This window comes from Zosterops lateralis (genome assembly GCF_965231275.1).
Source record: "Zosterops lateralis genome assembly, chromosome: 2".
Lineage (NCBI taxonomy): Eukaryota > Metazoa > Chordata > Aves > Passeriformes > Zosteropidae > Zosterops > Zosterops lateralis.
Window position 1 is genome coordinate 16,022,815 of NC_139763.1, and position 16,567 is coordinate 16,039,381.

The 16,567-nt window shown below is 42.6% G+C and overlaps 1 protein-coding gene across 4 annotated transcripts in view; it reads left to right on the forward strand.

Annotated features, from left to right (window-relative positions):
- The first annotated feature begins 665 nt into the window (after nt 1–665).
- Nucleotides 666–16,567, forward strand: part of SH3KBP1 (SH3 domain containing kinase binding protein 1) — a 212,329-nt gene continuing 196,427 nt past the window's right edge. For 2 of the 4 annotated variants that reach the window (XM_083855046.1, XM_083855047.1), the window contains exon 1: nt 667–794. In XM_083855046.1, the coding sequence (XP_083711172.1) occupies nt 791–794 (4 nt within the window). In that variant the 5' untranslated portion in view covers nt 667–790. Of the gene's footprint in view, nt 795–16,567 lie in introns of all 4 variants that reach the window. The other 2 variants (XM_083855052.1, XM_083855050.1) reach the window with 2 other exon arrangements.

Below are 16,567 nucleotides of genomic sequence, written 5' to 3' on the forward strand. Positions count from 1 at the left end.
GGGCACGGCTGCTGGGGCCGTGCAGGTCACCGGGGCAGGTGCGGGGCAGGGATACGCCGTGGGGTGCCCGTGCCGCCGCCCGGGAGCGCTCTCCATCCTCCCTCCTCCGGCGCGCAGCGAGGGCGCGCCCCGTCCCCTCCCTGTGCCCAGGAGTCCTGCCCCGGGAGGGAGGGAGCCGCACCGCTCCCCTCCGCGCTCCGCTCCCCGCCGACCCTGCCCCCGCCGGAGCCGCGGCTCCGCTTCCTGCCGCCCTCCCCGCCCTCCTCTCCCGCGGGCCGGGGCGGCGCAGCGGCTCTGGCGCAGTCTCGCGACACTTCCCGCAGCGCGGAGCCGGAGCCGCCGCTCGCCCCGGCAGAGCAGCACCAGCAGCACCAGCAGCGGCAGCGGCAGCCGCGGCGCTCCGAGCCCGAGCCGCTCCCGCCCGCCGCGCTCACCGCCCGCCCCTCCCGCCGCCCGCCGGCACAGCCTCCTCCCTCCGGGCGCTTTCGCCCCGGGCTGCTCTTCCCGGCGGCAGCGGGGACCCGGGTGGCTGCAGGAGCTGAAGGCTGAGCCCCTTCTCTCGCCTGATTTCTGTACATTTCCTTTTTCTGGCACACGCCGAGGGGAGCGGCGGCGCAGGACGCAGGATGCAGCCCGGCCGCGGCGGGTGCTGAGCGCGGCCGGAGGAGGGAGCGGCTCTGTCAGCGCCTCCGCTCCGCCCGGGCGTCCCTCGCCCCCTTCCTTCGCCGTGCCCACCCGCCCCAAACTTTCAGCCTGCTGTCGCTGCCAGGGGAAGCCCAGCTCGACATAAATGGGTGAGTTCAGCCGGAGGCTCCCGGTGGGTCCGTGTGCCGCGGGGGGCGGTGGGGGGAGGCGGCCGCCGCTGGCCTCCGCTCCTCCGCCCCACGGCTTTAACTTCTCCTCCCTCCCCCGGCCGAGGCAATAATGGTTTTCATGTGACAGGCGGAGGGATCGGGGCTGGCGGCGGCCGGGTGCCCCCGGGACTGCCGCTGTGGGTGCTGACGCGGTTACGAACCTTCCTGTGCATCGCCTGCCCGACCTCGCCGCCTTCCCGCCGGGCACAGCCCTCCCGGGCAGCCGGGGGTGTGGCGGCACCGGGCCGGGCCGAGAGGAGAGAGACCTCCGCAGGTGGCGCTCCGGGTCTGCGGCGGGGAGAGCTCGGGGGGCGCGGGCGGTCAGGGGGACGCACTGCCCCTCACCGCCCCGCACAGCCCCGCGGCTCCCCTCAGTGCCCCTCAGCTCCCGTCACCTCCCCTCACTGCCCCTCAGCTCCCCTCACCGCCCCGCGGCTCCCCTCACTGCCCCTCACTGCCCCATAGCTCCCCTCACCGCCCCGCAGAGCCTCTCAGCTCCCCTCACAGCCCCTCACAGCCCCGCCGGGGCCGCGGCGCGGGGTCGCTGTAGCGGGGGGCGGCTCGGGGCGCTCGGCGCCGCTGCCCGTGAGGTGTCACCCGCGGACTTGGGGAAGAGGCCGCGCCTGGGTGCCCGGGCCGGGCTGGGCAGGGCCCGTTACCTGTGCAGGGGCGGGGAGGGAGGACGGGGATGAATTGCCCCATTGTGCGGGGCCAGGCGGCGGTGCCAGGCTGAGCGATGTGCCCGCGGCTCGCTCTGCCCAGCGCCGTGCCCGGCGGAGAATGACGGAAGGCGGGAACAAAAGACGCGGCAGCTGCCCGCGGGCAGCCCTGGACCCCACACCGGCCGGTGCCTGCAGGCAGAGCCCGCGGTGCTCGGAACAGCGGCTCTGGGGCTCCGGACAGCGGCTCTGGGGCTCCGGACAGCGGCTCTGGGGGTCCGGACAGCGGCTCTGGGGGTCCGGGCCGCTCTCGGCGGCGGAAACGCGGCCGGGCTGTGTGTGGGGGGACCCGAGAGCGGCATCACCGAAAGGACTGAGTGCACTGCGTTCTGTGGGAAGACGTTTTACACAGTTTCACCTGTTGTAATACAGTGGCGTTGGGAATATAGTGGGAAATAAATGGTCCCTTTGTTCTTTGGGAGATGAGTTTGGGGGTGCTCCGGGAGCGATGCACGGCTGCCCTACCCGTGTGTTACCGGATGAAGCAGAAGCTTTTTGCTGTCGGCTCTCAGTCAGCTCTCCGGCTCGGGCTGAGATGGGTTATCCCTCGGTGGGCCGCGTTGATGGGGCTGGAGCCGGCGGTGCTGACAGCAGGCGGCATCCCCGGCTGCCGCAGCTCACTGGGGCACTGGAGGGCTCTGTTCGGTTCTGTTTACAGCTCTCAAATTCTGCCTTCCGTCACAACAGATAAGATTTTTAACGCAGTAGTGTATTGAGAGGTAGGGTTTGTAACTGCTGAATGGAGCAGAATCTGTATGCAGTAGGGCATGTAATAGGAAATAATTTTTTAGAATTTTTTTTTTTTTGTTTCTTATCCTCTTCCCACACATTTATTTCCCACTAACTTTGTACTGTGATACAGTAAGACTTTTCTGATTGCAGTTTATTCCATAGCCCAAATATTAGCCTTCATGCTTAAAATAAGTAAAACAATAAGGAATCAACAAAGTAATTTGCATTGATAGAGCTTTAGGAAGGTTTTTAATACAGTGGCTTGGTAGTAAAGGCCATCTTTTTTGTTTTTACCCACCCATCCCTCTCCTGGGCAGTAATCTTACACATCTGGCTTCTTTAAAACTCATTTGGATGATGACTTTCCCAAATCATCATGATTCAGTAATACTTTACTTTGCAAAATGGGAGTGGAGGGAAGGTAGATATGATTTAATTGTTATTCATACCTTTAAATGGTGATTCTCATAGTTTGCAAACAAATAGAAAAATTGTTCAAGGAGGTGAAGATAGGCAAAGTATGAAAGTAAAATAGTTCTGTGAGATATCAAATGAAAGCAGTTTTATTAAACATTTTTAACATAGTTAGCATTTTTGTAAGGTATCTCAGATGCAGAAGAGAATAGGTGAATTCTTTGTGCACTACACGGTTCTGATTCCTAATGTTTTATTTTTAGATTACTTGTACACATTCTTATATTAACCATTTTTATTTTCTGTGTGGCACTGCAGTGTTTTCAGCCCAGCCCTGTGGATGAGTGCATGTGAGTTTGTTATACATACCTATATCCATACCTATGTTTGTTATACATACATATACTGAGATTCAGTGCTTTTTTACAGCACACCCCACAAACCTTACACTAAATACTACATGTACCTGATGTTTTATGAGCTCTCCTATGATATTATAGGTAGAGTACATTAAAATGAATTAATTTACACTTGGAATGGACTTCTCAGGAGAGTTGAGTGAAATAATGGTGCTAGTCCTTCCTCTACAACATAAAAAGGAGGGGATAAGGCAAAGATCTTAAAGGTAAGGTAATCATGAACACAGTGAAACAAGCTTGGTCCCCCTCCTTAAATGTTTGAGAAATGAAGATGTGGTGTTTTGTGGAGACTTACTTGTATGTGTGGGTTGTTTGTTTGGTGTTGCTTTTGAGTTTGTTTTGTTCTGGTTTTGTTTTGAAACTACTTAGACTGGTGTGTGGTCAGGGAACTCAGTCTCAACTGCAAGAGTGTGGGGTGACCACACACATCAGACTGCCCTCCTGAAGCTGAAGGTCCAGAAAACAAAGTAGATATGGAGAAACCTGGTTTGAAATGTACTGCTTACCAAATTTAGAAAATGCAACATTAGAAGTGTGATTCCACCATCATGAAGCAGCTGTGCAGCTCCTTCTGTCACTTGACAGACCTCCCAACTTCTACAGTAAATGAAGGAAAATCCTTTCTTCTGCTGTGCAGCCTTTACTCGTGTTCAAAGCACAGCCAGTTTAGTGAATTGAATGAGGTGTGGGTCCTGTGTCATAATGTTGCAATAAAGCTATGCAGCTGAAGCCTTCATCACTATGCTTAAACATTTCCTTCATCAATATTTTTTTCATCTAAATGTTTTCCAAGGTATTGTTAAAGCTCTGCTGTTTGGAAAAGGGAAGAGAGGAAATGCTGCTTTTGTTTATGTGAAATCACATTGATCACCTCTGCTGCCTCCATAGTTGAGAGTTTGGATCCAGAGAGAGTCTTGTGCCCTTTGAACCAGTTAGATTACTTCTCTGGCAGACAGCTGTTGTCTGTGTGGTTTTACATAATTGGTTGAGAAAGGTGCTTTGCTGTGGAATACTGCAGCCAGTTTGTACACACCAAAGGAATGTTACACCAAGAGGTAGTGCAATCAAAAGAATTCAGTCTATGTAAGAGTGTGATTATTCTCTACTAGTTGCAATCCCTTTTTCTGTTTTTACCTTAATTTTTTTTTTTTAAAATTTTCTAAATTCTCCTCTATCCCCTGCCCTCGACTTCCCCCCTCCTCTGTTTCTCTTTACACGTTCCAGAGATGTTGCTTCCTCTGCCTTCCTCCCTCTTATCGCAGCATCGACAGAGGGAGTGCTCTGAGCACATTTCCTGCCTGTGGGGCCAGGTTGACCTCCAGCACCAGAGCTGTGCCTGCATCCAAACTCCTGCTTGGCCCCTTGGTGACACCTGGAGAGTTCACTGCAGCAGGAGCCCTGGGGAGTGCAGCTGGTGAACTCCAGCAACTCCACACTCCCATCTAAAAGGACAAATTTTTGAGGTCTGAGCTTAGCAGAAGTTGTACACATCACTCACAGAGGATGGTAGGTGTGCTTGTGGTTGCCTTTCCAAAATGGAGGAGATACTGGAGCCTTTCAGTAAAATAGCTGTAAGATTTTTAAAATAGAAATAGTATTTGTCATTCTGGTCATCCTTGGAGGCAGTTGAGCAGTTTCTGCTGAATGAGGAAAAGTAATAAGAAAGATGATTAGTATGACTTTCTTCACTTGGATTTCTTTCTTAAAATAAGGTTTTAAGCAACTGTAAAGTGGCTTTATAGTGAAAATTTTGTGTAAAAATAATTCCCAACTTGTAAAAAGTCTTTATTCTCCTCATAGGGGGTGTTACTCGTTTTAATTCTTTTGTGGTCATTGGTAGGCATGTTTCTCACAAGAAGACAGCTACATTGGAGCTGTTCAGGATCACATGTCCATAATGTTTGCTGACATTATACAGTCTGTGAATGGCTTATGGTCTGAGTTCCATTGGAGCTTTCATAAACTGTAATAAAATATTTTCAGTGACCTGTATAAAGTTCCGTTTAAAAATAGCTGGTGTGAAGCTTTCTTTTCCTAGAAATCAAGAGGTAATGGCATTCCTGTCATAAAAGGTTGTCAGAGCTTCCTTCTAAAATGGATCAAGATAGGGGTTGGAAATCAAGAAATATAAAAGATGTAAATATGTGTATATATGTAAAAGAATATGAAAATAATTTCTGATTGTGACATCTCTTCTAATTGCTCCTTTGCAGTAGCTCTTCTTCCTCAGACTCCATTCGAGTTGCTTTTTTATATTAACTGTTGCTTTTAGCTCAAGAAGTGTGATAAAGAACATAATACTTAACATAAGTAGTTTCTTAAAAGAGCTTGCTTGTTTTTGTGCTAATCAAAGATTTATATGTAGAAAATTCCAATAGAGCTGCTAGAAGAGGGTTTTGGTTTTTTCTGCCTGGGTTTCAGGAAGCAATGTAATGAGCATGTCATAACAACAATGTAATGTAACAAAACACTTTATTGAGAAGCAGGGGTTTTTTATATGGATCCTGAGTGCATACATATTTCTGTTTAAACTTCTATTAATGCAATATATACAATTTATCACAATTTATGTCTCTTGCTATTTTCTAATTGTTATTCACTGGATATTAGAGGGTGTGTTAAGAATACTGCTGGTATATCAGAATTTGTATAGGAGATTAGTGTTGACCTTGTAGATAATGGATTGACTCCTTCCCTGCTTAAAGGGGAAGGGTCGTGTGTGTTAGGAGGAGAAAAAGGAGAACTCGGAAATATGAAATAAGCAGCTGAAATTTCAGGTCTGATGTGTTAGAGGTCACTGACATGCTGCAAGCAGGTTAGCCCTGATGGATCAAAGGAGTGAAAACAGCTGCAGAGATGGTATCTGTTGTTTTGCTCTGATCCTGCTGGTATAGAGCAAGCTTATAAAAAATGATGATGGATTTTGTATGGTTCCTATCTGTGTGGTTTTTAAAATCCTGGACCAGGGAGAGGATGTTTTCCCTTGATGCAAAAGCAGGAAGTAGCTGCAGGGCATATCTACATTCTGTACACTGAGGAATGATGAAAGAATATATTAGGGGGAGGGGAATGAGAGAGGAGGTGAATATCAAGATTCAGTAATTCAGCTAATGTAAAAGTAATTGCTGACAGTCTGCTTCACACTGAGAGGAAACACAATAAAAGCTTGAAGTCCCTATGTGTGAGAGAATATGCAAATACTGCAGTTCAGTAGTCGTGGATTGCATTATCAAATGAAGTTGTCTTTCCCCTCCTTTTTATTATTGGTAACTGAGAAACATCAGTAGAAAGCAACTCTTGAGAATGCAGTGGTAAATCCACATAAAAGCTGTGTGGTGAGATGACTGTTGCAAGGTTTTGGCTGCGCTTTGTTCCTAACATAACTTTGCCTTAGAGAATGGAGTATCGTGGAGGACAAGCAGTGGAAGGGATGTCTTTGTTCTCAGTCTTACAGCAGTTTGTATTACAGTGGGAGTGTTGCTGAGAATTTGTGCTTCTGATTTAGTATGAAGAATTGTATAGAGTTGTGGATCAGAAATTGTGCTGGAAAAAAATCTCTTTAGCAACAAAGATAATGTATTATGGAAAGCTGAGCATTTATACAAGGAAAATATCCCTAACTTCTGATTAATCTGTAGTGTCAGTATAAAGAGGTGCCTTTTGAACTCTGCCTTTGAATTTCATTAGGAGTATTGTACAGAAGGGAAAAGTTCCTCGTTATCTCATTCTCTGTCTTTCATACTGTGCAGCTAAATCATTTCTGACAATTGAAACCCGCTCACACCAAAACCAGTGTAAGTCTATTCATTTATTTGAAGATCAAAGTCAGCATTGGTGCACAGCTCCCTGGGGGAACTAATGCTTTTTTGAAAATGTCAATATAGATTCATTGCATGTGTTGCAAGTCAAGGCCCAATTAGACTAGATCTAGATCTTTAAAGGTCCCTCCCAAACCAAAGCATTCAAAATGATCTATCAATATTTTATTAGCTTTCACTGGTCACACTGCTTGCATTTAAAAATTAAGTGGTTTATGTCTCACAGGTAATTTGTAATTAATGAGTTTGTGACTTACATTTAAAAAACCCGCAACTCATCTAAAACAAGCAAACAAAAAACCACACCTGCAAAATAGAAATCCTCATAACATGTTGTGTTCTCTACTTGTAATTTCCAGGAAGTTGCTTGTTGCCTTAAAAAGCAACATATTATTGATAATGAGGTCTCAAAACAAACACACACAAAAGTCACTTCAGGCTGTTTTCCTGCTTGTTTTAGGTTTTGTGGGAAGGAGTTCTTGGAGGTCAGAAACTGCTGGTGCTGTATGGACGACTCTTGTCAGCCTGGCTCTCTTTTGTATGTAGCCCTGTCTTTCCCCATGAGCTGAATTTCTAAAGGTTTTCATTAAAGGTAACAGCAGTATCAGAGTATAAGTGTACACATACAGAAGTTTTCATTTTTGAGGCAATTGTAAAGCCGTTCTTGGAGAACTTTCACGTCAGGTTTAAGTTAAGTATGTTCTCTATCTGTGGTTGCCGATTTATCCTCACCACTGGCAAAAAACATTTTTCATACTCTGGTAACTTGGCGGAGTGGATTTTTTTTCCCCTGTTAGGCTTGTGTAGCATTGAAAATTTTCTGTCCTTGTGACAGATATAAAACTGGCAAGCAGCAAGACCTCAGCTTAATTTTTCAGTGTTTTTCTCATTCCTGCTGTTCTTTCTGTGAGGTCTCACTGAGCTCTTATTGAGCTGTTAGTGCTCCTCTATTTCCCGCTGTCAAAGGGCACACCAGAGATTCCAAACTGTGCCCAGAAAAAGATGCCTTTATTTAGAGTTTTTGTTACAGCAAGATTTAAAAATTTTGTTTGCTGTTAAATCTGGACTACTTATACAAAAACGTTTTAGCTTTGGCCTTACATTTTCCAAACATAAGGATTAGTGGCTTGCTTTGGAAGAGTGTTGATGCTTATTTATAAACAATATTTGAATGCTTTGTTGATGAAGACTGACTACAGCAGAGCAGCACTTTTCTCTTTTGTTACTCATTTCTTATGAAGATGTCTTTATTGTCATCAACAGCTTTATGGAAAAATATCAAAACCTTTCCTTCTAGACAAGACCACCTTAATTTTCCATTAAATAGCCTGGCATTACAGTTCATTGAAACTGCAGAACTGCCATTTTCATTGAATACAAATATTCAACTTTTCTTCTTAATCTGTCACATAAAATAAACCCTCAAAAACCTACACAGGGCAGCCAAAATACCTCAAATAATTCCTACCAAAATTCCTACCCTAGAGGAACCTGACTTTGTTCCCATCAGACTTTAAATGGCTGGGTGAAAGGGAGAGATAGAGAAATTAGTACAGAGAGTGAAAGCCTTCCAGTAAAGGCTGAGCTTGAGAGCCTTGCCTTGAGTGCACAGTCCAGCAGTTTGTGACAGTGGCAGTTCCTGAACAGCTGAGAGGGAGCAGAAGTGCTTCCAGGCAGGGAAGACAAAACTGCACCATATGAAGGCAGCCCTGGTAGTAAGAAATGCTTGTAACTTTACTTGCTAATAAAATGAAAAAATTGAATTAGTTCCAGGAGAGCAAAAAAAGTGTCTACAAATTTGTGAATGTTCACAATATTAAAGATTTTTTTTTTTTTATGGCATGTGCTACACCTTATTATTTGATTTAAATTTTTGTTCTGAGAAACATCAGAGTGCCAGCAGTTGTAGAGAACACCAGCTTGGTAGCTTACAAGCTTTTTTTAATATCTGTATTTTTAGATTGTATGTGGGACAGAAAAGGTTAATTACTATATAGTATTGAAATCTAGATTTGGTTCAGACTTAAATATTGATCTGGAAGTCAAATAGTTAAATCTCTTCAACTAGTAGTTTTGAAGTTTGGTACACTTCTGGGCTTTTGTTGTGTTTATTTAATGAAAATTGTAACATTTAAGTTTAATTTAATTTTAGATTCTAAGCCATTTGCTGAATTGAACTGATCATGTAACTGGTTCAGTTGTTAATCTCAGTCTAATACTGGATTACTTTTAATCTTGATTCATTGTTAATTGCTGTATCTTTAATGCTGGAAATGTGTTCTTTGTAATTTTTTTAGTAACTTGAACAACAAAGTTAATTTTCCAGGTGATAAAAAACTAAGTATTTTGTGGATTTTGTTGGCTTTTAACTAGTTAGCTTACAGACTTGACCAGCTCCTCAGTTGCTTCTTTCTTTGTAGCAGTCTGTAAGTCTGGTAGATCACAGTGGGTCAGGTTTATCTCTCTGTATAGAACTGCTCCAACATCATAGAGGCAACATGTGGTTAATCAAGGGATTTGTGTGTATAGTTAATCCAGGCTAGTTAACTGCTATTTTATTGATGGGAGGTTTGCTTAATAAGCAAAATCCTTCTCTGACTTCTTCCTTGGTTGACTAATTGTGTGATGAAAAGAGATTTATCCTTGAACAGCCAACTAATTTGTACAAGTAAGATCAGCTCTTTCTGTTGCAAGAAACAACCTTTCAAATGGGAGAGAAATCTTCCTGCTGCTGTTGCTGTCGTCTTTGGTTACAGTTGTTTTTAATGTTCATCTTCCTGGACAGCTGCTATTTCCTCCTCCATCCAGTAATCTCTTTGGAAATGGGAAAGATCTTTATTTTCTTTGAAACCTGATACAAAAGTCCCTTGTATCTGCTGATCGTTTCATTCATCAAATACCTTTATTTAGCTTCATTTGAAAATAGTAGAAATACACTTGTCAGTTTTGCTTTGACCACCGAGGTCAGTTTGAATGGTCTTTGTTCTGTCAGCTCATACTGCCCTTCAGAATTGCTCACTTTGATTTGCATTAACCATGCTACTTATTTTAAAGGCTACAATTTCTCTGTGTGAAGCACCTATAAATAGTGCTTTTGATTAGCTGACATCTCAATTATCTGACTTTGGTATGTTGAAAGATTAAGATAAGATACTGTCTAGTTCATGATGAACTATCTTCTGACAATTCAAAATTGTCTGCACTGCTTCTGGAGTAATGAGACATCTATTAATATGTATTCCTCTGCAGTGTATTTGATAGTTTGTTCACAGTTGTGGAGAAAACATTCTTGTTTGTTCCTGTGTGTTTCTCATTCCTTCACCTCATTCTGTCAGAAAGCAGTTGCACCTCTTCTCATCACTTACAGAAGTACATGTATGCTTCTTTCTTTTTGTAAATTGTGTTGTTTTGTTGCTTTGGGTTCATGTGTTGTGGTGGTTTTGATTGTTGGGGTGGGATTTTTTTTTCTTTTTACAATAAATCTATGTTACAGTTTCTCAGCTGTTTCTCAGAAAAGATGCTCTTCAGCCATTTTTTTAATCTGTTCACATGCCTGATGCTCTGTCATCTCATCTTTACATATGCACTTCCTTTAAATTAATCTTTCCTTCTTTTTGACCTGTCTTTCAAATGTACTGCTTCCCTTTTTAGAAAGCTTTTTTATGTATTTCACTTACAGAGTCTCAAAATTCCCTAAATTAAGATGCAAAGATATACAGAACTCTGAAGGCAATCTGGTGTGGGATACAGCACAATTGTAGGTGATTCTTTATGTATTTTTTGTTTTAAATTAGGGACAGAAGAAACATTTGGCTGGATTCCCATAAATATGTCAGGAAGGAAAGGGATTTACTGTGTTTTAGAGATTATTGCTTTAATCTGCAAAGTTTTTTCAGAGTGGAAATTGGTACCCTGGAATAATGTTGAGGTGTGTGTTGCATATTGTGTTTTGCCAGGCATGTTTTTGGTGTTTTCTGATGGAAGAGTGGTGCCTCTGGTATGTGGAATAAAACAGGTTGTGGAAGCTGGCAAAGCCAAATACTGAAGTTCCAATGTTTTTTTAATTTTGAGAACTTAAAAGCAGGATGTTGCTATTTTAAGAAGAATTTCAGTTCCTGTCTGTTCAAGTCTTTCAGTGTCTCTCTTGAACCAAAACCAAGGAGGTGATGTAAATTCTGCCTTGTAGGCAGAGAAATTGCATCTAAGAAACTCTCTTTGCCTCTCCAGACCCTCTGAAATCTACAGTTTGTTTTGACTTCTGATTTCCTTAACTCTGAGAGCTTGTACCACTTGAAACCAGAGAAGGTCATTAGAAGATTCTTTAAGGAGATGGAGTTCAGGAACTTTTTTCTTAGATGGAAAAGTAGAGCTTTCTCCTTAGCCTTGGAAGAAGTGCTCAAGGTAGAAGAGATTCAGTGACCTTCTTAATTCTGTCCTCTCTAGTTCTCTTGGTTGCATGGTTTAACCTGCCTGTTGCCTCCTGGATGCTGTAGAAAGATTCTGTGTCAGCACCTGAGGAAATTCTACTTGTCTTGAGGAGAATCTGTCTTGTTGTTACTTCTTTGGCCACACACCTTGTTTTGTTCCAGACAGTACCAGTGTTGGTTTCTGGGAGTGGATGACAGGAGGAGGCTGTCAGAAGACTAACTGCTTATAAAACAATAGGGTTTATTGCCTCTGTTTGTTCACTTGGGTTCCACAAAGCTCCATCCTGATGCTTTCTCCCCCTTTCCCCCCATCCTCAGTGCAGCAATGGGTTCTTCTGTCTAAATGCTGACTGTTGTTTGTGCTTTCACTCTGTGTGCAGATCGGCTGAGGCATTCCCATTCAACCAGCACAGAGTGGCTCACATTCCCTTTTGGAACAACGCTGTCATCAGGTCACAAGCTGTTCTGGCTCACAATGAAAACCAGGGATAAGATTTCAGATGTACTTCTTTGGCTTGCATCAGGTTTTGCTTTCAGGATTGTTCTTCTAAGGAGGAGCTCTGTGTAGTGTCTCCCTTTTCGAGGTTTTTTTCTCATCATAAGATTTAAAGAGGATCCCTTGGAAGGGAGTGTTTTTTCAGGTGGAGGAGACTTCTTCAGACCTTTAACCTGCTACCAAAGATATCTGTTCAAAGAGCTGTATCTTCTACTTGCAGCATAATCTCTGCTTTCTGAAAGGCTTTGCCTTGTTCAAAATCAACAGAATTTCTCAAAGAGAAAATAAAACTAAAAAATGTTAATGCAAGTGCCTCATTACCCAGGCCTACGATTGATATATAGGATTTTGAAAAACCACCATTAAAGCAAAACAGATCAGCTGTTGCCTCTGATGTGGATTTTTGTTCATAAAACCCAAAAGTGTTAGTTTGTGAATTCCATTTATTGTGACATTCAGAAAATATTACCTGCAGAAACTGATTTGAGCTGAGAAAACAAAAGCATTAAAGATACCAGCAAAAACTTACTACTCCAGAATTGCATCCTGAAAAAGAAAATTGAAATTTGAAAGTTTTTTAGTACACAGAAGCTGACACATGTTATCTGATATAATAGTGAAGTTTATTTGCCCAAGGATTGTCTGGAACTTGTAAATTCATATATGCAGTAATTTCTAAAATGGCATTTTTTTCAGTCCTGTTGTTCTTACCACAGTTTGAAGGAGAATAAAAGAACCTGATGTTAAAAGAAAAGTTGCCAAGAGTCATGAGTAGCGTTTTTATGGGATTTCTTTATTAATCTTTATATGATTATTATAATATAATTTTATAAGAAAATATTATACTGATAGGTGGTAAGGGCATTCTTTTATTCATGTGTCCTTTCTTCAAATAGTCTTACCCTGCCTTCCATTGGTGCTCACATAACTGAGGAAATTTGGTGTTTTTAACTCCTTAAGTGGTTGTTGGATTTCTCTCAGTGTGGTGTAGAGGTTTAGTGGAGATGGCTTGATGCTGACATGTAAATGTTGTATTGGACCATAGTGATGAAATGGAAATTACCCGTCATTGGAGCTCTTGTATTTAGGCCTGTGAGCCCCAGTACACAACACAGAAGTGTACACACATTGTAATGCCCAATAATCTGTTGTATGTGAAAACACAATAGTTGTGTCCTTTAATTTAGCTTATAAATTATGAAACTGCTGAGAAGTTCCATACTGGGCCTGACCTTCCTCTGAATGTGAAGTTTTGTAGCTTGAAATGCTTGGATTTATGTAAGAGGTTATAGAGAAAAAGGCTGATTATTTCTTTTCTCCTTCCAGCCCAGCTTCTCACTCTTGTACAGCACAAATCGTCTTTGTGACAGTTTATAATGCATCAGTTAAAACACAACACTGGTTTGTAGTCCTAGCATTTGACAGGTGGAATCAGAAAAGTTGCTGCTGAGGTAAATATTTTTGCAACTGCTGGCTTAAAAATTATAGAATTCTATTAAACTGAGAGAAAACAACATAACTTTGAAATTGTTATGAGACAGTGTGTTTGTCTGCAGCTGGAATCACGCAGCAAAGGGCTGTAGCACAGTCTGAGGATTTGGGCTGTATCAGGCTACTGCTGCCAGCAATCTCTTCTTGCAGAAATTGCCACTTCCAAAAGCAAGAACACCTCAGCAGGATGTATCTGTGCACCACTTTTCAGTCTGGTTACTTAATGTAACACCATTTTTATGAGCACTTCAAGCAAATGTGGCTAAGATGCAGAGGAGTATGTTGTATTCTCCCCATCCTCCTCCTGTGCAAAAGGGTTGCTACTTTTGGCAAAGACGTGTGGTGATAGTAACAGCTTAGGCATCTAGTGAAATCCTCCAAACTCCTCTGAGATCATATTCATAATTACATTCATGCTTCTAGTCTGATTTTAATGAGACGAGGTGAATGTTGCCGGTTTAGAAGCTCAGAGTTTTAACAAATGCTGTGTGTTACACAATATGAAGACTGTGTACCACTTGTTGACCACAGTCTCTGCTCATCTTCCTGAGGGTTAAATGATGCTACATCATCTCTGAAAAGGGGGTTGTTCCTCGTCTTTTCAATTTTTTATTAATTTGTCTTTCCACCTTAGTACCATCAATTGGCATCTATAAATATTGGCAAGGCAACTCTGGGACTGGAATACTGGGCTAGTACTTCTGAGTAATTTACCACAGCACTTATTTTCATGGCATCAGCTTTTCTATCCTGCTTACTTTTTATGGTGATATGTTAATTTGGTAGCGGTTCTCATGAATTTACCCAAGTGGTAGTTTTATAAATAGTTCTGGGTGTATTTAGCTGTGATCTGTCTCTTTTTTGTTCAGAAGAAGTAACTCATATCCTCCCTGTATCCTCTCAGTTGTCTGAAAATTAGATTTAGAAACTGCAGGAGTGGAGAAGCATTACTAACAGGTTTGTATGAATATAGAGTTTGTCAAATGGGATTTATTTGTCTTTGTTTACCTTAAGTTACAGTACTCTTCTCCTTTTCCGTTTCTCTCAGCAATGGGTATAATAATTTACACTCTTCAGAACTCTGAATTGTTTTTATGGATATTGGAGGAGACAGGAATTCATGTTAAGATGATGATGTTAAATGTTTTCCTGTGAATCTAATGTCTTCCATTTCTTCTGTATGGGTCCTTGTGTTCAGTAGTTTCTGAGGGGATGAACAATTCCAAAGGTGAACAGCTCTCAAGACAGTTTTTCCTCTGAGAAGCACTACATTTCTTTAGTTACAGGTTAGCACGATGCACATTGTCTGCAAACTTGACAATGTGAATTTAAAGTCAGTTTGTTTGTGCATGGTGTACACTGGGAGCGTGTGCTGTAGTTGAGAGGCACTCTAGTTGATAGAACCAATGGATTACAGTAAATTTAGTCTCTTTCAGTAGCAGCAATGTGATTGGAGTCCAAGGCAGAAGGACCATTTTGCCTGCAGGAAAAGATCAATTAATTCATGGAATAGAAGTGCTTCCTCTGACTGACAGCCACATGAATGCCAAAGATTATCTATGCAATCTCAGTCTCTCTAAACAGTTACAGAGACTCATCCCAATAAAATCTAATATGTATCATTGGATCCAGAGTAGTATTAAGGGGAAATATAGATGTAACTGCTGCCACCTACCACAGTGATTTTTCCTTGCTTACTCCATAGTTACATGGGCATGAGCATTTCTGGTGTTCAGATGTGCTTTGCATATTGCATAAAAAGTTTGTATCAGAGATAGGGTGTGACACAATAAATTCACTTAGAGGCAACTACTACGATAGGCTTAAGAAAAAACTAAATCCATAATGTTTATTAGAAATACCTACCTGAAGTCGTTTACCACAGACTTGCTATGGGATGTGTATTTTGTGTGGAAACACCCCATGTAAATACAAAAATATGAACACACTGATTTACTGTTGTTCTTTTCCTGACTGTAAATGTGAGATATTTTGATGGATTGTGGTCATACCAAGTGCCTTAGCTGGAATATAAAGTATTTCTTGTCCTACTGGGTGATTTCCACTCAAATAACTGCGTGTTTGTTTTAAAAACTGGAACCAAACATACCTCTTTGAAAAACAGAAAACTAGCTCTCTTCTTTTCTTGGAGGACAGCTCAGGTGTTCTGTCAGCTGGAGTGGCTTCAGCAGCTCTGCTGCTGCCCAGAGAAGAGTCACATCAGGACAGCCCCAGGCCAAGTGTTCACTGTCCCAGGCTGGGATTAGTTGGGGTGCTGTGCACATACAGCTCCCCTGTTTCTGTGCCTGTGTGAGTGCAGATGTGAATTCACAGCACACTTGGGCTGCCTCTCTAATGCTGCCCGTCTGTCCTGAGCCTCTGTGGCTGCCTCTGTGGCTGCAGACTGGGTCAGGATTTGTGGCCTTTGGGACGGGACTGGGGCTGTAACAAGAAAAGGACCCCAGGCAGTGTGATTTAGGTGGCCTGTTCTGTGGCTGCTCTGCTCTTTGGGGGAGTGATGCAGTGAAGGCGCTATTCTAAGGACTATGACCTTTAGCTCCTCCTCATTGTTTGCAAAGGGGAAATAGGAAAATATAATGTAAACTGAAGGCTGTTGTCTAAGTGGAGGTGTTGCTGTTTATCATGTAGCGTGGATTTAACATTTTGAAGATTAAATAGTACTGCTTTTCCTTCTGATATTGTTTTTTCCTTCCCCTATAGCGTTTCTTTTTCATGAAGTGAAATCCTTGCAAATACTTTTAGCAGGGAGTACTATTCCTGATAGTGTTGCAAAAGAAAAATGTTAAAAACTGAACAAAATTTGGAATTAATTTTTCAAGGAAATTATGGATCTTGCTTGCAGTCAAGGAGATAGAAAATGTTGAAGTTATTTTTTCATACCAAAGACATGCTACAAAACTAACAGCTCAAGCTTTCTTAAAAATCCCAGTTGTAATTTTCATTTAAGCTGTAAAGTTAGTGATGTATTGTTATTTAATCAAAATTTTTACAAGGCATTTCCATCTTGGTAGAATAATGACTCCAAGGCCTGTTCAGTGACTCATTCCTACATCTCATATTATAAAGTGTAGTGACATTGGGAGAGTTGAGTCTTTATAAACTACAGATTATTTTGTTCTCTGGTAGAAGAGCCACGTCAGACTTTGTATGAATCTGTCTTCCTTCTCTTCTCTCAG